This window comes from Bombyx mori, chromosome 15 (assembly GCF_030269925.1).
Source record: "Bombyx mori chromosome 15, ASM3026992v2".
Lineage (NCBI taxonomy): Eukaryota > Metazoa > Arthropoda > Insecta > Lepidoptera > Bombycidae > Bombyx > Bombyx mori.
Window position 1 is genome coordinate 11,956,362 of NC_085121.1, and position 23,132 is coordinate 11,979,493.

At 36.7% G+C, this 23,132-nt stretch overlaps 2 protein-coding genes across 3 annotated transcripts in view; one reads left to right on the forward strand and one right to left on the reverse strand.

Annotated features, from left to right (window-relative positions):
• Window positions 1-23,132, reverse strand: part of CTL16 (C-type lectin 16) — a 71,434-nt gene that overhangs the window by 15,617 nt on the left and 32,685 nt on the right. Inside the window, exon 1 of one of the 2 annotated variants that reach the window (XM_038015630.2) lies at window positions 260-378. The exons of the other annotated variant lie outside the window; for it this stretch is intronic. The gene's annotated coding sequence lies outside the window, so the exon portion shown is untranslated. Of the gene's footprint in view, window positions 1-259; window positions 379-23,132 lie in introns of those variants that run through there. 2 annotated transcript variants of the gene reach the window in all.
• On the forward strand, window positions 7,866-17,355 carry LOC101737941 (SPRY domain-containing protein 7). The gene is made up of 4 exons (XM_004924557.5): window positions 7,866-8,086; window positions 8,399-8,569; window positions 12,109-12,429; window positions 13,084-17,355. Exons 1-4 carry the CDS (start codon window positions 7,984-7,986, stop codon window positions 13,179-13,181), a joined length of 693 nt encoding a protein of 230 aa, XP_004924614.1. The 5' UTR covers window positions 7,866-7,983; the 3' UTR covers window positions 13,182-17,355.

Here is a 23,132-nt window from a genome sequence, read left to right on the forward strand (position 1 = left end):
TAACATGAGAATCAGGTTTTGAACATAATTTCCTTGATTTTATGATTTGCTTTTGTTTTTCACACATTTCTATTTTCGTTCACAATGATTTTTTGTAATTGATTGACAATTTTTTGTACAGAAATATATGAAAATTGGGTGAAGTTTGAAAATTCATCTTTTACCATGAAAAAACTAAAAATAAAAAAAAAATTGGATGTTCTTCTGTGACATTTAAATTTAAATTTAATTCTTTTTCTAATTTAAGATTACGACTTACCGCGTTGTGTGCAAGATCCGGGCTTCCGTCACAAACTGATGCGGCCGGTCTGCAAGCACTTCATTTTATAGTCAGGAAACACCGCGTGTGTACGATCAGATGCGCACCCTTGTGACGGCATAGGGTGTTCGTAATATTTCTAGAAACTACTTTTATTTTGAAATCATATTTTAATGCACCAAATAAAACCAATAACCAAAGAAATAAGTGAATTTTCATAATAATATTGACTAGCGTTTGTTCATGTCCATAATGTTGGATTATTGATGATTTTTGGAGAAGCATTTTATTTAACTATAATTTGCCGATGTAGCCGGACCGTTTTCAAAGATATAAAGTCAACTGGAGTTCATAGAATTTCTAGTCAAAGCACATTCTGAAGTGACGAATTTGCGAGATTGCCAAAGGGCCCGTCCAACAAAATGCACGTGACTAACCCGGACCCAAGTAGGTATATTTTCCAAGAAACAACTTTCTTTACATTTATAGGTATATTTGTAGTTTACATAATCGTTAAAGAATTTAAACATGGCTCTGTAAATAATTTTTATTAATTGAAATTATGCGGTTGCCAGAGCCCGCGGACACCACCTTACTTGCTTACTTAGTGAAGTGCTATGTATTGTTTATGTATATAATTATATTTTTATATATATAATTACTATATCCTTTAGTTCTTTCATTTGGCTTATACCTGCAGCCCCTACTTGTTCTGTTGAAACTGAAAACGCCTTCAGGTCACCAGTAACCCTTTCTTCCCAAAAAAAAATAATCACCAAAACGACATGAAGTTAGGATCATTCTACTAAGAAGTACGATAGTTATTTTGCGCATTACGTAGTAATACGCATGGATGAAGAGAAAGTAATATTCAATAATAGCTCAACTTAATTATTCTTGGTTGTAAATCGTTATTATGAGATATCACGGGTAGGCTCTACAGTAGTCTACAGTTTTGCCTATTTCGGCGGCGGAGTATACTTTGCGTTCCGCTTTAAATACAAGACTTCGACCTAATTTTGCAAGGTGCGTCACGTTGGACCACTGCCTACCACACAGCATTAGGGGTCTAAACATATAAAGTCATCTATGCATATCCGTCGTTTATCTGAGTGTTATTTTGTGGATTCAGTATATGCCGTAAAGTCATAAAGTCAGTCAGTATAAAGTAGTAGATTAGGGATAGGCAGGGATTCACTAATGACACAAAGTAAAATTTGGAGCCAAAGATTTTTTTGTATAAGGACGTGAATATTTGATAATTCTTAAATTGCATAAATGACACCTATTGGCTCATCATACCCGATCTCATGGACCGAATGGTAAACAGTCGATGTCGCCCTGACCACGTCATCACGGATCCTCCCGATACATTAACGGTGCTTTTAGGTACTTCAAGCATCGGTCACGGTCCTCCCCGAACCCGTCGCTTGCGACGATGGGCTCGACGAGTAAATTAACCCATAGACACAGACCACTGAGTTTCTGGCCGGATCTTCTCAGTGGGTCGCGTTTCCGATCAGGTGGTAGATTCCTGCTCTTGCTAGGGCCAGCAACACTCCCGACTTAAGCCCCGTGAGCTCTCCGACTAGCTCGGTGAATCTAGAATAACCCTTAGAGGTTACTAGAATAGGTAGGAAAAAAAAATTGACTCTTATTTATACCTACGGTATTAATCAAAATATAAAAAAAAAAACAATAAAAAAATTCGAGGTTCGAAGACATTATAACGGTGTTTCTGGACTTGTTTTTATAAAATAGGTTTTCCCATACTATTTACTGTAGATTACATCAACACAAACCACAATAAAGCAACAACGGAATAACTGATAAAACCGGATATATCTTGGTTTTTTATGTATATTTTTTCTACCTAATCGTTGGAGCTTAAAGAGCTATTTCAGCTACTTTTGGATGGATAGGTAAACTCATGAGACTAAGCCTGATAGAACTTACTGACTTTTGGTGACCGATGCTTGGAGAGTTTTTTATGGATCCTTGGAATAGGCGTCGGCACTCAACTGAGATTCCCCTGGCATATTTTATACTAAAATTACAAATGACAGTTAAATTTGAGACTATATAGAAAGAGACCAACGCTAATCAATAGAGCAGAATTCAAATAAGAAATATTTAATAAACATTATGTATATTATGTATTTACCCTTCACTTTTATTTGACCCCTTTTGAAAATATTATCTATTTAATTTGAAGTCGAAATAAAATTTATGCTCATGAAAATAATTGTTTACATAAATAATAATAAATGTATGCGTATAATTTTTTTAAGTATTTAAGGGATTTTATGCGTGTATTTGGAAATGTTCGTTTATAATACTTATTTTAAAGGAACTCTTCTACATGCTTCGTATTGACGTCGTTGGAAAAACGTAGTATAAGTATACCCGTTGATATTTTAACATATACAGTCAAACCTGGATAAGCGAGAACTGGATAAGTGAGAAAACTCTATAAGTGAGAGTAATAGCCAGGACCCGTCATTTTAAGCTCCCAAAACCTCTATTAGCGAGAAACAGAAACCTGTGTTAGAGAGAGTCATTTTTCCCTCATGGACCTCCGTAAGTGAGACTGCTACTTATCTATACCTTTATAAGCGAGAGTCGAGCTTTATTTATTTATATTATTAGGAAGAACAAAGGATAAAAAAAAATACCAATTTAACATCTGCTATTTTATGACTCATTCTTAACTTTCGTGGAACTTCCTACCATTGTTTTTGTATTTTTTTCTCGTCAATATTGAACCTATTCTATTTCGTGGAACTAAATAACATTGTTATTTTATCGCATTCTTTTCGACTGGACACGTGTGCCTGTGTACCGTCCTGTTTGTCGGCCTTACTCAGTTTATCGTTAATCAATTGCGAAGGAAAGTTCTGTTCTGCATCATGTCAAAACGGAAAATTAAAGTACTGTCATTAAGTGATAAACTTAAAATAGTGAATGCGTTTGAATCCGGAAAATCGCGAAATGAAATTCAGAGGAAGCATTAGCGAGAAACTCGGGTTAGTGAGAAACCTCTATAAGCGAGAATGAGATTGTGCTCCCTTGAACTCTCGCTTATCCAGGTTTGACTGTATCTAATAATTTTAAAATCTATATACAAAGTCGATGTGTGGATCGTTCGTATATATCGTTCCCTACGGCTGTACAGATTACGATGAAATTTTCAGGAAATCTTTGGATTGGCCTAATGGCGGATCCTGTGAAGTTTGCTAGCGATCGGATCAAAATCGAATGAAAGATAAAATGAAAAATATGAATTGGAGCTTCTTGACACACCGCGGATCTCGGTATAAACTAAATTGTAATGTTAAATTCGGTCATTAAAAATAAAAATGGGAATAAAATTGAATGCCATTTTTCTTTCTTGTATCGACTAGTGAATGAGCTCACGGTCCACCTGGTGATAAGTGGATATCGGGCCCATAAACAACATATCGTGATAGTCAGAGGGCAAGATGTGAAACTAGCCGCTCTTATTTCTTACTACCTATTTCTGTCCCAAAACAATCAATTGTTCCGGTGTAAGGGGTATGATAAACCTAATCCAATACTTTTGAGACTTCTTCAACCACTTATCGTAGACAGTGACGCTCATTTTATGAAGTCTTCGAGTTTCACTAGTAGCTTAGCAGCCGATAACGTACGAACTCATTTGCTCCACTTTTTTATAAGGTTCTACTTTTTCGTATCCCCTACTCATTGGTATTCCGTTGAAATTAGGTAGAGGTTCTTTTATATTTTTATTTAGTTTCAAACATAAGCGTATATGGGTTAATTATCTTTCGCCGGAAACCATGCTAATAATAAAGCAGGATTTTTCGTAAACAAGAAGAACACAATCTATTAAAAACTAGCGCTCCACTTCGACGATTGCTGTATCTTTAAAATACATCAATTCTTCGATATTACTCGTGTGGTTTCTATCTCCTGAATTGCCAACGACACCTGCCCCGATTTTCAAACAATCAGATCACGATCTACAGACAAACAAATATTTATTTTCTTTATTAGTTGTGGGACTACGGCATACATAGCCCATTTTAATCAACAGTTCTCAGAATGAGGAAAAACAGAAAAACACAAAAATCGGCAAATGGCACACAAATTAAATACTAGTCCATTGTATGAAAAGCTTTATATAAATTACTTAATCTTATAAAATAAATTCATAAATAAATACATACAACTATTCTGTCGTTAATTTGTATTAATAAAGACTATATCATGCTATGATGTGAACCCGGAAACAATAATGATCATGATAACTTATATTTATTATTGATTTTACATACATAAATTACTATATGTGTTCGTTCGGATCCGCAAGTCCAGAAATGCAGTCGCGGATCAAAAATGTCGTTTTCGTTTTGTAGGTATTAAGACGCGAAAATTTAAAATGTGATGTTTTTATATTTTAGTATTTGAACATTAATAAATTTTAGTGTAAATCTTTATAATGATAGCATGCAAATCGTAGAACCAAAAACGAATAAAGTATAAGAGGTACCAATAGAAGAAATAAAAAAGTTCCTCCACATGGCATTTTAACATGGTGATGTAATCCAAGGAAGGTGGGTCTCTATGCCCTGTGATAAGAGCACATGCTGAGTCGATTTCATATAATGTGGGATAAGGGTAAGAAGAAGAAGGTCAAACCAAAATTATTTTAGGACGTTCAGCTACGGAGCCACGGAACAGTGCATAGACCACGCACTGGCTTTTGGTGTTCTTCACCGGTGCAATAGGCTTTTTTCCAGTATTATTATCACGAAGCAATATATAGATTTCAATATCTAATTAGGTAATTGAAAAAAATTCAAGGCAAATTACCTTGCTCAATATTTTTACGGTAAATATTAGCATTTTATCATTGAGCATGTCAATTATATTTGCACAATTAACACAAAATAAACATCCGAGGCGGTCTTCTTTTTGATTAATTATTGTTTTTTCCTTTAGGATAGCCATACACCTATTACCTAAATTAATTGCAATGAACAATTGGTTTATCATGGTTCCATATGTAGGTAGTTGCTAGTCTTGTTCATTGAGAGTTATGCCATAAGTTATTTATCACAAGAACTATTGACAATGACTTATAGACAGTCTTACGAGATGACCATTTTGGGCGTCTTGTCCTTTAGGCCTTGACGTCTTTAAATGTCCATATAATATTTAGAGAACGCTGTGCTCCATTCTCCAGTGCCTTCCTTGGTCGTCTCTTACGAGACCAACCGAGAAAGTTGGGTTATGCGACGATAACACACAATTAAACACCGTGAATGTTTTCGGTAACGATAATTATAATAGCTCCGACTCCGGTTGCCTATTACGGAAAATGTGGTTGTGATATATATACCTAGTTTCGAAGCGGTGACCCTAAAATTATAAGTTGCCCTTGTACCGACGAGCCACGAATAGATTTCTTGCATCACTATGCGACAGGTTTTGAATGTTTAGGGAAACGTTATTGTGAGGGTGACGTACGACCGACGGAAGACCTTTCACCTAGTGGTGTCTTTGATCACAAACGGTCTCGTCAATGCAGGTTCAGAGTACAGTAATGTTACCTGTGATTATATTATTTGGCATGGTAAACCGTCGACGTCCACCATTAACGGTGCTTTTAGGCACCACAAGCACCGGTCACCGTCTTCGTCGAACCCGTCGCTTGCGACGAAGGGCTCGACGAGCGAATTAACCCATAGCCCACTGAGTTTCTCGCCGGATCTTCTCAGTGGGTCGCGTTTCCGATCCGGTGGTAGATTCTGCGAAGCACTGCTCTTTCTAGGGTCAGTGTTAGCAACTCTCCGGTTTGAGCCCCGTGAGCTCACCTACAAACGTTAGGGTGAAGCTGAAATAGCCTCTCAAGGCTATCAGCATAGGTAGGGAAAAAAAAACCTTTAGTTAAGGAAGCTGTAATAACTAGGTTGATCAAATAAATCTCAATCCACAATAGGTCTTCATAACCAATTTTAGTAGAAATATGTATGTTTATGAATTTTTTAATTCAAATCGAAACTAGATCAGCTTACGTCCACATAATGGTTTACCATTGCTGTCGCTCAACTCCTCGGCTTTAGGAGTTTCTATCACCAGCTATATGCTCTTATAAAACATCTTTTGAAAATGGACATGTCATAGTGCTCTAAAAACCCTGACTAGGGGAGTTTATTCCCGAGGTTTTAATATACCTCACGATAAAAATGATTACCGTTAGGAGGTATACAACAAAGGGAAGATAATCCACCGAGCGGATGATATTGCTCGGTAGACAGACGTTCCAAATGTTGTTATTCGTAATTTGTATTTAAGCAAGCTTAAAATGTCGTAAGCGAGATTCAGGCATCTGTCAAATATCTTGTGTTGTATGATGGCTACCCGCCACATCATCCCCCTCCGAGATCGGACAACAACGGAGGGAAGATCTTCCACCGAGCAGGTGTAATTGCTCGATGGACCGACTGTTCGGAACTTGTTTATGTATGCAAGCTTATCTTGAAAATGTTGTAAGTGAGATTCAGACATGTCATAATATATCTTGTGTTGTATGATGGCTACTCGCCGCACCGTAACCACATTGTGGATCACTTCAATATTTCTAGAGCATAACAGTTCTATAGAGTTGTAAGAGTGGTGTGATACATTCTTCTCACACAATTCCTCCCTCCCCGTGCGATAATACATTATTATTGTGAAGCAATAATATTGCCAATAGCACAGTACATATTATTATGCCTTAGAGTAGGTGGTGACATTGATGTATCTCTAGTAATTATTTCATGGTAGGTCGGTATTAGGTTCGTACACCCATCCAAAGCAATAAAGGTATAAAAAAGACATTTCAGTATTTCATACACAAAACACAGTACAACGCGTGTTTAATATTTTTTTACAATTTTACAGTGGTTTTAATTTATAGGGTTGAAGTATATTTTGCAGAAGTCTTATGTTACAACGGCTCTTTCGTGAATGGATAATCTTCTACAAGTACGTATGTACCGTACTACTAAAATTTTCCTTAATTATATTTTTAAAATGCATATTTTCTTCTTTTATATCGGACAGGTGTTTCGTAGAACGAACTAAATTTAAATAACGTTGTACTAAAATTAGTAATTACTTTTTGTTGCAAATAGATGTCGCAATAAATGCATCATAGCATTTATTTGTTTAATAGTGAAACTAGTTAATAGTCCTTGTTTTTAATAAGGCACAGCTGACTATTAAAATGTTAATTAAATAGAACACAAGACGATTTGTAAACATCAATTAATTTATCAATTATTTTAAAAAGATTGAAAAATATTAAATTGTGGCAGCCTATACTGTTCTAACTCTTAGCTCCTTAAAAGTTTAGCCCAAAAACGGTACGAGCTAATTATGAGCATAAAGCTTTCACTGAGAAGTATAAAAAAAATAGCAAATGCATAAACAGTTATCATGAAAATAAAATAAAATATAAAAAATATAAAAAAATAATAAATTAATAAAGTAAATTAACAAAAATATCTTTAGTACAATTGGCTGTATGAAGTAATAGCGTTTGTGTTGAATTAAGTGATGATCTTTCACCGTTGACAAGAAATTCACTCGTCAAATTGTCAACGTCAAAAATGACGTCAAAGTTTTCAGAAGACGAGAAGTTTTAGAGATTTTGTAGTTATTTTTAATTAAAATACATACCAATCAAAAAAATGTTTTGTTGTTTAAAGAGTTGTATGAATGGGTTCACACTTACACCTAGCGTACCGGTTAGAATCAAAGAAAATCCAGTACAATTAGATACTTTACATATGGGTGAGTACTACTTATAGATTAACTTTGTTCTGCGTTTGTATTGTTTTCTTTTTGAGTAACTAAAATAAACAGATACTAGTAAAAACTTTATGATATACCATCAAACCATAGTTAGTATGGGACAAGAGCCGAATCGATAGTGTGCAATAAGCATGCTGATATGGAGAATATGAAAAGAGATATTGAATAGAATAAAAAATAAAAATGAAATAAAATAAAACATACGAAAAATTCAGAAAATGTATACTCTGTTTAACTAATTTTCAGTTTAATCTGAAAAAATACAGACTAACCAGTGTTTTTTTTCCTCAGGAAATGAAATGGTGATAATAAAAGGCGGTCAGAGGGTTTGTGGGTCGGGCTGTGCTCTTGGCAACACCCCTCTGTTACAGAATAAAGCTTATTTCGAAGTAAAGCTTCAGCAGGGAGGTGTATGGGCTGTGGGCCTTGTTACTAGGGAAACAGATCTTAATAGAGTTCATGGTAAGGAAAAACTGACAAAGTCATAGCATGATTTTCACAATGTTCGCATCATTTTCATAATTGGGTCTAAAATGTTAAGGATAAATGTGGGATCTGCACATTGAACAAAGTGGCAATATTTTATATTTTCATTAATAGTTAAAACTAAGTTTTGTTTGTTTGTTTATTGGTTTATCCCTCATAGTACTGGGAATATTAGGTAGTGGCCTGATGACTACAAAGGCTAGGAGCCAACTGTGATTTATTTATTTTATTTATTTATTTCCTTGACTTTTTTGTTGTGACTCACATTTTCTAAAGGACAATGCCCAAAAGTGGGCCAACTTTATGTCAAAACTATTTGTACTTGAAAAACTATGCCTTATTTTTTCACGTTGTTTAGTTTATGTATCAACATTTCTTTCAACCTGGCATTGTTTTCCAAAAAAAATAAATTACTTATTTGATAATATCCCAAAACTATCCATGCTATAGTTTTTAAATTCGCCAATAGGCAAAGGGCTTAGCCCATACAGCCTTATAGCAAACCTATATGCTGTCAAACGAAAGATTTGTTTGTGACTTGAACAACAAATTAAAAAAAAATAGCTAATGCTTATAATTAACAGCCTTCTTAGTTTATTTTTGTTCAATTCAATATTTATATATTGTAATAATAATTATTACTTAAAACCATGAATTATTTAATATTTTTAGATATTAATGATTCCATTAGTAAAAATATAAATGGCCTACCATTACACTATTCTTATTATATATGATCAGAGAGTTTTGACAGCAACCCGAGTGAAGCGTCACTTGAGTTTTTATTTTAATGTTTTTTTAATAGTTTATTGTGTAATTTGTATTATTTGTATTTGTAATATTGTGTATAAAAGGTCTGCGTAAACTCATGCTCAGTCAATGTGGTATTCGTCGAGTTGACGTCAAAACTCCCAAAAAGCAATAAAAAGAGATACACCGGCTTTTTATTGACATAAAAAATATATAACTTCGACAAACTAGGCTTTATAGGCTGCGCTCTTTGCCTGCTTATTGGTGAATTTAAAAACAACAACAACAATATCGTTGCCAGCTTCCGGATTTTCATTTTATTTTATTATTATTATGAGGATATAATAATAATAAAATGTACGTAAGGGCTTATTTCTAGCAACATTCACCACAATTAAATTTTAATTAAAAAATTATGGCACTCAGTTTTGGGATGTTATCAAATAAGTAATTTATTTTTATGTAAAACAATGCCAGGTTGAAAGAAATGTTGATACATAAACTACACAACGTGAAAAAATAAGGCATAGTTTTTCAAGTACAAATAGTTTAGACATAACCTAGAATTTAGACATTAGAATTTAGAATTTAGATGTTAGAATTTAGACATAACATACCATCGCACCGCCCGCCACCGGAGTAGAGTTCATCCATACTAGCTGGAGCCACTGCGGTCATCCACAGTGCGTTTCCAGAGGTCTTTTTTGCCACGTACCATTCGGCTATGGAATGAGCTCCCCTCCACGGTGTTTCCCGAGCGCTATGACATGTCCTTCTTCAAACGAGGCTTGTGGAGAGTATTAAGCGGTAGGCAGCGGCTTGGCTCTGCCCCTGGCATTGCTGAAGTCCATGGGCGACGGTAACCACTCACCATCAGGTAGGCCGTATGCTCGTCTGCCTACAAGGGCAATAAAAAAAAAAAAAAAACATAAAGTTGGCCCACTTTTGGGCATTGTCCTTTTGATTGTATAAGCCTCAACTCCCTCCCGCTAAGCTTAATGCTTAATACAAATTTTGATCTCCTGTCTGGGTGATTAGGGCATTATGCTATAATGTATATGTGTGTGGGTGAAAAATTTTAAACCATATGGGCCCTGAGCTTCACATTGAGTAAAAAAATAAGTATTGTCTCTGTACAAGTTTTATGGTCACGTCATAGTAAATTAAGTATTTGTGTTATAATTTTTTTATTTTTAACAGTAATAAGAGACTCCTTTTAGTCCAGTTTTATATGTTTTGATGTGTGATCTCGTAGTATGCAATTATTTCATGTATTTAGTATTGGTAGCTAGCTTTGTGTATCATATTTATACCTACAGCTGAGAAGTTCTCATGAGTGAATTTGAATAAAAGAAATAGTCAGAATATGCAATTGAAATTTAGATTTGATGTCTCTGGCCTTGTTAACAGTTTGATACTGGGCTGGTTATGAGCCCACTTACCTTAGCGAAACAACAAGATAATTGACTTTTTTCTTAACATTAGTTGACAATTCTTAGTATCAGTCATTAACAGACACGTCAAATCCTGGAATGGCGTCCTGTTATGACCAATAATTGTTTCCTTAATGATAATAGATTCTGCAGTAGTTCCAATTAGATTGCCAGCTAGACCTATGCACGAACCGAATTTTGAATTTATTTGTATATTTTTGCATTAAGCGAGTCTTGTTTTGCAAGCCTCATCCATACGTCTATATAAGCAACTCTAAGAGGTGACAAGCGTCAGGTTCACGGATTCACTGATTTCTCTCTAAATTATATGTATGTAGAGATTGCTTAGCATGCATAGTACGAGTCTCGGTATGTCAATGCCAAGCCGGCGGTCAATCGGTCACATGATGATATAACTGCTGACCCTGCTGTGGTCATGTGCTGACACAGAAACAGTATTTAGATGACCTTCGACATTGCGCTGTATGTGTGGCATTTAAAGTAAAGCCGCCTACCAAAATTGTGATCGCAATGATGTAACGCTTATTGTTACGTTGATATGAATCATAATTTCGCACGTTTATATTGTGTTCGAATGTTTGAGGTCACTTTTGCTAAAGATTGTGAAATTGTTATTTGACGTTTACAATGATTTCGTCAATGTTGTTTTTACAAATCGTTTCACAGATGCTGGCTGAAAGTTTCACTTATAAATGTTTTGGGTATAATGTCAAAATACGTTCGTGATTCCTCGTCGAACTTGTCCAGCATCGAAGAAGAGTTCGACGAGCCAATTAACCCACAAAAAACACGGCCCATTGACTTTCGCCGCGTCTTCTCAGTGGGTCGCGATTCCGATCCTGTGGTAGATTCTTCCAAGCACTGCTCTTGCTAGGGCTAGTGTTAGCAAATTCTCTCAGGCTGAGCCCGTGAGCTTACCTACCCGTCAGCGTGAAGCTGGTATAGCCAATAGCCCGTTAGGATACCAGCGACTTGGTAGGAAAAAAAGGAAGATCGCGATCATTTAAGAATTTAAGCGAAAGAGTTCCATTGCTGAACATAACCTCTTTTAAGTTCGTGACGATCGATCCCAGCAAGAACCTCGAATCATAGACGGCATTAAAACAAATTGTAAAACAGTGTGCTTAGTGCGAGTTTCTTAAAGTTCTCGATAGCGTAAAAGTTAGACCAATTTTGTATGCAGTTGGAACAGCACCCCTAGCGGCAAACGTACGCAAACGATCCCATTCCATACAAATATGAGTTACCTTTTACGCTGTCGAGAACGTTAAGAAACTCGCACTAAGCACACTGCACAACGTTTTATTGCAGGCGGCATGGACAAAGATTCGTGGTGCTTAAACAGCGACGGTACAGTGAGAAGCGACAACGTTGAGTTATACCACTTAGCTCCGGCGCCAAGAGAATCTCCTACCGACGAACTTCTAGTCTCTACTGAATCTCCCACTCATACAGAAAACGAAAAGATAGAGAATGAGAAGAAGGATGTTAGTGCGGCAGCGGTAATGCCGCTGGAGGGCGACACGATTGGTGTCGCTTACGACCACGTCGAATTAAATTTCTTCTTGAACGGCAAGAATATGGAGATACCTGTAAGGAATATCAAAGGAACGGTATATCCAGCTTTGTACGGTAAACAAAAAAATGTTTTGTTTTTTAAATTCTAAGATAAATTAGAATTAAAAGTACCTGATAACAAAGACCAGAGACTAGAGAAGATTAAACAAAATATATTTGAATCAAGTGCAAAGTGTTGTTGGTGAACACAGGATCTTACGAGCGAACTGTTAAGTGGTAACTGGATCCTAGATAGAACGACTTGAATCCTGCCAAAACTATCTTTAATCTATTGAAGACATATGCATTTTAGGATAATGAGCTCCTACGATATGACACGACAGAAATGATTTGGTATATATTTGTTGGCCAGCAATAGTAGGAATCGCCACGCTGCTTATTTCCATCGCGAAACAGTAATGCGTTTCGGTTTGAAACATGGAACAACTCTTAAACTATACAGCTAAGACTTAGGCATGTCTAAATGTGAAAGGCGGTTACATTCCGGGAATAATTTACAACAACCGCCTAAGCAATAAAATAAAAACTACCAGCTATCTTCGCCTTAGATAGTGTGCTAACAAAACATGAACTGTCTGAAGTATGCCTAGTTTAGGAGGAAATTCGTATAAAAATCTGTTTATATTAATTAAAAACTTTGTTTTTCGTTTCGGCATCATTAGACATTTGCTTTTAGAATACTTGTTTAATGATTCATTCTCATTCCAGTTGATGACGGCGCGATATTGGACATTATCTTGGACAATTTCCTGTATCCGCCACCGTCGGGCTTCGAAAAGATAATGGTCGAGCAGTCGCTACTCTAACAGAGTGACGATAATGGGCAACGCTGTGCTTAACTTTCGTATTGACTGTCTAGTGTGTTAAAATATTTATTGAATTCCTTCGATGCGGACTGCGTACTGATTTCATCTTCGTACCTGGTTGAAGTTATTAAGCTATCGACTGTCATGTCTATGTCATGCACGGCCACCGTCAGAGCTTAACTATGAAAGCTTCTGACGCAAGACTACGCGGGAGCAGTGTCTATATAAATTCCTAACAATATGAGTTTTCAAATGAACAAAATGGTTTTTCTAATTTTTCTCTTTGCTCTGTAGAGAAAGCAAAGATAGCAAATACGTATCATAGTATATTGGCATGGTACCTAATTATGGCAAGATCAGTGAAACAAAGTTTCTCTCACTCTCACATCTAAACTCACCAATTTGTATGGCAACTTGACAACATACAACTTGACAACTTGCCTCAGTAAAGGAGTCTGCAGCAAGATTGTGTGACCTTTATAGATACAGCGTCCTGAAGTTAGGTGCCATTGGATCGAATGCAGAGTGTGCGTAAAGAAATAGCACGATCCCATTGCCATCGGTTATAAAATCGTGCCGTCCGTATGTACTATTAGATTGTATGAAAATCTCTACAAAAAACTAGTTGAGGTAACAATAATTTTGTTTTCATAAACAATTTGATATTTTCCCTGAATTTTTTTTTAAATAGTCCTATTTAGATTTAATTGAAAAAGTGGATCATGTACGAATTTAACACTAGCGCATAATAGCGTCTTCCTCAGATATTAAAAAAACGAATTACAATTACTCTATTTTGGCAGAGATTATCAATAGACGCGTTTTATAAAATTTAATAAATATTTAGCAAGCAGAATAGGTAGGTATATCGAATACTAGTGTGTATCGCAGCTCTATTCGTTGTATTGAAATAAATAATTATCTATGATCGTACATTAAAATGAATTCAGGTCTTAGTTATTGTCCCCGTGCGATGCAAAAAAACGGGGTTTTATTTTACATATTCTAACTCCAGTTATCGTCGAAATGAGATATTTGTTTTGATAAGTCTTAAGATTTTGAATAGATAAAGTTTCATTAAAAAGCGAACTCATAGGTATTTTGTTTGTCTACGCCATATTTTAGTCTTAAATATCATAAATAATCTGAAACATTTTTATATGTAATAACCAATGCTGTTAACACATTTTTTTCGACGATTTTATGGCGTGGTAATGATACCTATAAGTCAGCTGTTATCACAAAAATTTGACCATAGAGTAAAAAAATTTGTGTGCAAAGATCATTTTTATTTAACCTGCTCTATTAAACACATATATTTGTAGTGTGAACTATCAATGTACAGTACCGTTTGTATATCGTTTAGTACCGTTTCTATAAAGGGTGTAGAAGCCGCTTCTTTCCTTCTGTGTACATTACTGATAGATTATCTATAAATGTAGAAATTTAAAACACTGTTTTCGAGTAGCATTTTGTTCTGCAATAATACGTTCTGATTTATTTCCGTTTTCGTGTATCGTTATTTACATTATGTGCTGTAAGATTTTTAGCACGCCTCTATTCCTATTCGATGTAGATAAAGGGACCTTTCAATGTAATCTTCGCCAAATTAAAGGTTTTCGATTGATTGAAAAATTTGAACTCGTATCAAGAATCGATGACAATACTTTGGCCTAATATTTTGACCAAGATCATCGTGATAAATGTGGATATTGATATTGAATATTGTTGAATTTTGAGGCTTGAACTTCAAATCTCCTGCCAAAGAGATTGACAACGCGCGCCAATACCGTGAATTTTTTTCTAATTTTTTTCCTACCTGTGCTGATAGCCTTGAGAGGCTATATCAGCGTTACCGAACGAGTAGGTGAGCTCACGGGGCTCAAACCTGGCGACGTTGCTAACACTGACCCTAGCAAGAGCAGTGCTCCGCAGAATCTACCACCGCATCGGAAGCGCGACCCACTGAGAAGATCCGGCGGGAAACTCAGTGGGTTGTGTCTGTGGGCTAGTTCACTCCCCAAGCCCTTCGTCGCAAGCGACAGGTTCGACGTGAACGATGATCGGTGCTTGAGGTACCTAAAAGCACCGTTAGTGGATCAGGAGGATCAGAAATGACGTGTTTTGGGCGACGTCGACTGTTTACCATTCGGTCTGCAGAATCGGGAATGTAGTTACCGGCGGCTACGATGAGAGGGCTCCCGTATCGTGCCGCTTTCGCGAAATGGCGCACTGATGACGACTGCATATAATTATTGATGGACTCTAGGTTCAGGTCCTCGTGTAGGCCGATGTTCTTGCCAAATCACGGGGCTCCGACTGCTATCCTGCAAAAACAGGATTGAATGATTTGAAAGAGTTTCAAGTTAGTGCGGGCCGCGTGAGCGAATACTACACTTGCATAGGTCATGACCGGACGTATGCGAGTTTTGTAGAATGTCACCTTATTTCGAAGGGACAATTTCACTTGCAAATCATCGGATAGAGGCGTTCTAATATGAAGGCGGCACGGTCGCATACCGTTTTAATGTGGGGTCGAAATGTCATCCCTCTCTTAAGGGTGACGACTAGATATTTGACCTTCGAGGCTTATGGGCTAGCCAAAGAGAGTGATGAGGCTAATGGCGGAGGTGTTAACGCGCCCTTTTGAAGAGCACGGCTGTGCTTTTCGTGTGTCACTAGCGCTACGTGTCATCGCAATAATAATATGTACAACGTTCTAAAATAACCATCAGCGATGGGCATTAATGTACATAGTTTTTCTTTAAAAACTTTTAAAATCTTAGTACTATTAATTTAATTCATAATACCATGAAAGTGTTTTTTTAAGAGTTTTATTTATGAGTTGGAAAGTACAAATCGCCTCACAATGATTCGTCGCAACGTCAATCTTTCAAACCTCGAATTCGAAACAATGAGATTGAAATTGTTCTACAATCGAATAAATATGCATCCTTATTTTTATCGACAGCAAGGACGAAATTATTTTGTACTGATAGAAAACTAATGGGAGTTGTAATTTTCATTTGTTCATTTACAGATTATTTTTACTATTATGTATTATTATATTATATATCCTACCTAATCGCTGGTAGCATATGGAGTTATTCCAGCTACGGTTGAACAGGTAGGTGAGCTGACGGGCTCAACTTGAGAGAATTTCTAACACTAATTCTACAAAGAGCTGTGCTTCATTGAATTCACCACCGGATCGGAATCGCACAGATTATCATTGGTATGCATTTCATTCGGCTTTTAAATGTTAAAACTTTACTGGTGGTAGGACCTCTTGTGAAGGTACCACCACCACCCTGCCTATTTCTGCCGTGAAGCAGTAACGCGTTTCGGTTTGAAGGGCGGGGCACCCGTTGTAACTATACTGCGACCTTAGAACTTATATCACAAGGTACTTAGGTGGCGCATTTACGTTGTAGATGTCTATGGGCTCCAGTAACCACTTAACACCAGGTGGGCTGTGAGCTCGTCCACCTTCCATCTATCGTCACCGTCGTTCATCTAAGCAATAAAAAAAAAGAAGAGATCTGGCATGACGAGCAGGAATTTTGCATGACAATAAGTTTATTTAACAAAAAACAACAATGTTATAATAACATAATTTTATTTAAACTTTCACTTTAAGACTTGCGTGACCCGAATATCTTCGTGAAACAGAACCCACTTGCCCCGAAAAGTTTCAATTTAAATTTTATGCCCATTTAGATTTTAAATATTTATTTCAAATACCGCTTTGTTCGAAATCAATTTTTGTGTTTTTATGAGACGTTATCACGATCTCTATCGTCATCACTTAATAAGTTTATCGGTTGTAGGTAATTGTATTTGTGTGCTAATTGCTGCTGTTTAATGTGTGACATAATCATTCCTTAATCGGTGTAAGTAATTATAATTAACATAAAATAATGATCTCTTAACTATGTATAACGATAATAAAGTTGATGTACCTAAATTTAAATTTAGTATGTAATAAATATAATCACAGACTAATGGAGATCCTAAACTTGACAACAAAAAAGACAATTTATAAGGCAAGAAGCGTTTCCATATAAATAACTGAAAGTCTTTAGGTATCTTGTAAATCGAATGTATTATTAAAATATAAGCGCTTGTGTAAATGTCATAATGTTATTTATGAAATAAATGTTTTGACAATGTTTATTGTCATTTTTTTTTTAGTATAGAGTAGCAGATATCGAAGTCGTCGTCCGGTGCATACGTATCTAGCGATGCACTGGTGTTCGAATCCCGCAGGCGGGTACCAATTTTTCTAAAGAAATATGTATCTAATAAATGTTCATGATCGACTTCCACGGTGAAGGAATAACATCGTGTAATAAAAATCAAACCCGCAAAATTATAATTTGCGTAATAATTACTGGTGGTAGGACCTCATGTGAGTCCGCACGGGTAGGTACCACCACCCCTCCTATTTCTGCCGTGAAGCAATATTGCGTTTCGGCCTGAAGGGTGGGCCAGCCGTTGTAACTATCCTTGAGACATTAGAACATATCTCGAGGTGGGTGGCGCATTTACGTTGGGCTATGGCATTGGTCTATGGGCTTCAGTAACCACTTAACACCAGGTGGTCTGTGAGCTCGTCCACACATCTAAGCAATAAAAAAAAGAAAAAAAAAATAATAGGTATGAATAGATTGACATTGATTTCTAAAATTGTACGAGAACTTTAATTTCGTTTGTTTTTTATACTGTAATGTTGATATATTCACGAAAAAAAAGCATTATAAAGCTAAAACACTAATTTAAAATTATTCTACTAATTTTAAAATAATCATTAATTTAAAATTTATAAACCTTCTTTTATCATTTATTTTTCTAATCGGAGTAACCGGAGTCCATAGACAAAACTACATAATATATGAAAGCCACCGCTCACCATAAGAAATGATGCTATAGTGCGGCGAATAAGCTCCTTAATCCTGGAAGTATGATTGCTTGACAGAATATGTAGTATGGTAACATCCCCTACTCATGAAACAGTTAGGGGAAACTAGGCAGGTAATGAGCTCATGCTAAAATTGGATGCGCAGCGCAAGCGGTTCGAGGTACTTCGAAGTATTCCATAACTGGTGGGGCAGTGAAATGTGGTAATGTAACCTGGATCAAAAGTGTATAAACTTATGAGTCTTCTATAATCTGTTTTCACCTGAGCGAAGGGTTTCTCGGGGGCGATTTGTGTTGCGAAAGCACGCATTTCACAGTACTAGTGGTGGAAATTCGACATTAATCAATTGAAATTTTATGTTTATACAGGTTCTATTGTCTACCAAGAACCACTGCGTTCATCCACAGTGCGCTTCTAGATATCTTTTTTGCCACGCGATGGCGACTTTGGAATAAGTTCCCCTCTACGGTGTTTCCCGAGCGCTTTGACAAGTCCTTCTTCAAAGAGGCTTGTGGAGAGTACTTAACGGTAGGCAGCGGCTTGGCTCTGCCCCTGGCCTTCAGGTGGGCTGTATGCTCGTCTGCCTACAAGAGCAATAACAAAAAAAATTGCTTTATTGGAATTATACATTAGACATTGCGCCAATATAACGAAGTAATAAAAAACGGAATACTTTTTCAGTTCTGTTTTTTTGTGTTACTTTTGTTACGCTATACCGGGGGTTTTTATGGATTCCAGGAAGGCAATGTAATAAACGTACAAGTTGTACGACACAAAATGAGTTAAAGAGAGAAATTAATGTTACCGTACAGGAAAAATGTTCGCAAAAGTATTTCTGTGAACTAATTTGTGTTTAAAGGTAATTAATTGCTTCTGTATGCCCACGTGAAATAAAATATTTAATTGAGTTTGTTAATTTGACGAATTGAATTCTTAGTAATTATTTTTTGAGGTAAACATTTCATCACGTTTTTATGTATTAGAAAAGTTTTTGAAGAATAGTCGAATTCGATATTAGGTTAGCCCAACTGCAACCCTAAAAACTATGCTTGATATAATGTTGTTTTAACATACAATAACCTAATTATTATTGTGTATATCGCAGTGTTTCAATCTGAAAAGCGTAGGGTAGGATCGATTTGCTCGGACGTTGTCGAAGGACTATTACCTTTGTAAAAAATGCACAGGAATATCGTAGTAATGAAGGGGATATTTGGCGACCCGTGCCGAAGGCTCCGTTTTCCGCCACACTGTAATAAACTGTTTTCACCATAATATGATGACAGGCTTTATTTCTGAAATTGAGAACAACATTTATTCTGTTCTTTAGAAATGCAAAGGTATGTTTTTATATGAAAAACCGACGACATGTTGAACTTCACTTTGGCAATAAACATCTCACTTTCCCTAATATATATCGGTTAGACACATGACCTGTCCTTCCATATTGGGTAAGCGGAGCGCTTACTGTTACTGTAGCCTAGTCTGCCGCGATCCCAACCTCAGAAGTAGGAATCAATAAATATTCATCTAATGAAGCAATGTCTTTAAGAAGATGTACACAAACACGAGAACTCGCTAGAAGACATTCAGACCCACCTTAATTGGATGACCAGGTTAATTGCATTGTATGTACCGATAAGCTTACGGTCTATTTGATGTTACGCGATAACCGGAGTGAATGATATATCAACTTTAATGCCACCACTTGCCTAGGGACGTGATGTCAAATTTCCAGCTATATTCCATATAAAGTCGTCGTGGCCTAAAGGATAAGACGTCCGGTGCATTCGTATCTAGCGATGCACCGGTATTCGAATCCCGCAGGCGGGTACCAATCTTAACAAATGTTCACGATTTACTTCCACGGTGAAGGAATAACATCCTGTAATTAAAAAACAAACCCGCAAAATTATAATTTACGTAATTACTGGTGGTAGAACCTCTTGTGAGTCTGCGCGGGTAGGTACCACCGCCCAGCCTATTTCTGCTGTGAAGCAGTAATGCGTTTCGGTTTGAAGGGTAGGGCAGCCGTTGTAACTATACTGAGATCTTAGAACTTATATCTCAAGGGGGGTGGCGCATTTACGCTGTAAATGTCTATGGGCTCCAGTAACCACTTAACACCAGGTAGGCTGTGAGCTCGTTCATCCATCTAAGCAATAAAATAAAAACGTAAATAGTGCATTCTTGCTTCAAAAGCATAAAGTAAAGTGTAGCACACAATGTTTGGTTATAAGAGGCGACGCTGCAAACGTCCGTATCGTGTAGCGTATTTTCCGAGTTTGTCGTAACATTAAAAACGATCTACACGCAAACCGAACGTTAAGAAAAGCAATCCAGATAATTTTTCTACTTTAATAACACGTAGTAATGCGTGCACAAGTAAAAACCGTCTAATAAAGCCGACGGCGAGCGAGCGGTATTGTGTTTTTGGCAGCCGACGCCATGTTCACGGGCCCGTTTATTACGCCAATCCGTTATAGTGACGCGAACAATGAAAACCGTAGTGACGAATGTGGCGGACACCCGGAAAATTGGAAAAGCTACGCGGTCAGTTGCAGCCAGTTAGGGTTGCTAGATACGGATCAATTCTTGTTCATGAGCAGAATCCTTGACGATATCAATATTTTTGCGCACAGGTTTCTAGTAATTAGAATGAGACAGAGAGAGAGAGAGGGAGAGAGAGAGAGAGAAAGATAGAGAAAGATAGAATATCACTTTATTGCACACCAAAGCACGATTAACATTAAAAAACAGTCAACAAGCAGATACATTTGTACAATAGGCGGTCTTATCACTAAAAACGATCTCATCCAGACAACCGTTTAATTTACAGGATTTCTGGAAAAGATAAAGATATAGCAGGTATGTTGCGGTGTACTATTGAAAACACAATATTTTAGAGAAATATATATACATACAATACAATATTGAATTAGTTTTGGAAATTGAATATCTTATCACTGTTTTCGTAATTTGTTACTTAGGACATATTTGAACTTACTTAATTGCTTCTAAATCTTACTTAAATAACCATAAAACCCATCTTACTTTACCAGAAATTTTATTACAACTGGCAGCCCTGCTACCGTGGTCTATTTTATGGATTTATTTAACTAAGCTGACCGAATACGTGACTTCATCCATATAGTAAAAAAATTAAGGGAAAATCGCATTTTATATATTTAATTTTACTGGTTGTAGGACCTCTTGTGAGTCCGCGCGGGTGGGTACCACCGCCCTGCCTATTTCTGCCGTGAAGCAGTAATGCGTTTCGGTTTGAAGGGTGGGGCAGCCGTTGTAACTATACTGAGATCTCACAACTTATATCTCAAGGTGGGTGGCGCATTTACGTTGTGGATGTCTATGGGCTCCAGTAACCACTTAACACCAGGTGGGCTGTGAGCTCGTCCACCCATCAAAGCAATAAAAAAAAAAAAATACATTTCTTTATTTTAGTTCTTAGGATACCTACATCAATAAACTGATTTCATTCGTCGAGGTTTTTATTATAAACTTTTTAAATAAAATAAAATTTCACACCGAAAGCGAGTCTTGAACGAGGAAATCCAATTGGAAATCGCGAATTTTGAAATCGGCCAAAATCAGGATCGGTCTTGTGTTAGAGTTGCCGACTGTACGCATTTGTTCAGAAGTTCAGAACCGTGCCTCTGGCTACGAAGAGGGTTAATTGCGTGTAGGGCAAAATAGTGAAGTATCCGAGCGAAACATTTTATGTTGTGCAATCAAATTGTTTCACCCTACCGACCGTGGGATCTCGCGAAGAAACGCTTTTACTGCGAATTAGTATTGCAACAATTCCGTTTACTGCTTGCTCCCTGTGTCGTTTTATGCTCTGCGTGTTGTTCATTTGTTAACTCATGTTTTAATTAAAATAGAATTGGCGCCTTAAATTCGACTTTCGACTTACTCGGTGCTGCAGTACTTAGCGCCGAGGGTCGTGGGTTCGATTTCCATATCGGGCAAAACATTTGTGTGATGAATAGGTTAGTTTGCTCTTTACCTGAGTGTTTATTATTTATACATGTATATAAACGTATATAAGTATGTATGTCAGTCTCTGACACCCATAAGACAAAGTATCCTAATTTGCGGTTGGATGAACATGCGTGATTGTACCCAGAAGACTTCCCAGAGACAGAGAACTTAAACAAGACCGAATTCCCTCAGTTGTAACTTCAACTTATTTTCCTATCCACTGAATTTCTAGCCCGAATAGTTACTGATGTTAGGATCTGTTGTATTGTAGGAGTATGGGCTGGTTCTACCATCCTGTCTTATCATATCATATCTATATCATATCCTGTCTATATTATTGTAGACGAGTAAATATGTGTTCTCGTACAACATTTTTAATAGTGGGCAGTCTTCGGGTAGTTGTGGAGCTTGTTTGCAATTATAAGAAAAAGAATTTGGGCCCGCGGTCTCGCAGTCAGGGACCAGTCCCACATACACCGCGCGCCCCCTAGGCGCGGGAACCTAGTAAAAAAAGGTGTATTTTTACAGACAAACCTACTGCTATTTACCCTCAACTTTATTACTTTTTTTACTTATCAACTATTACACACAGTTAAAATTATAACGCATTAAAAGAAACACCATTTACACTAACCTCGAAAGTTTTGAAAGGACTAAACCTAAAAATACGAGATATTTTTACACGGATCATAAAGCGCTGTTTGTTTGTTTATAAAAACAAATCGTAAGGATCCGAGCTCTGTAGGGTTTTCAGCTTATTTCACTGTACATTGCACAATTACGTTACGGCTGTTTGTTACTTTGAGATTTTTAAGAATTTTTATCTCGATGCTTCCCAACAGGGAAGCGCCATTATGTCTATTTAACTGAACACTTTTCATTCCATTTCACGCTATAAATCTAAATATTCTCCGAGAATGCACTTAGCGGAGTTCGTTTCTTGACAGCATATTCAATTTAAATGTCTTTACAATTTGTCCGGTGTTCTGTGAAATATTTTGATTTGCGTTAGCATTTGACAGCGGAGT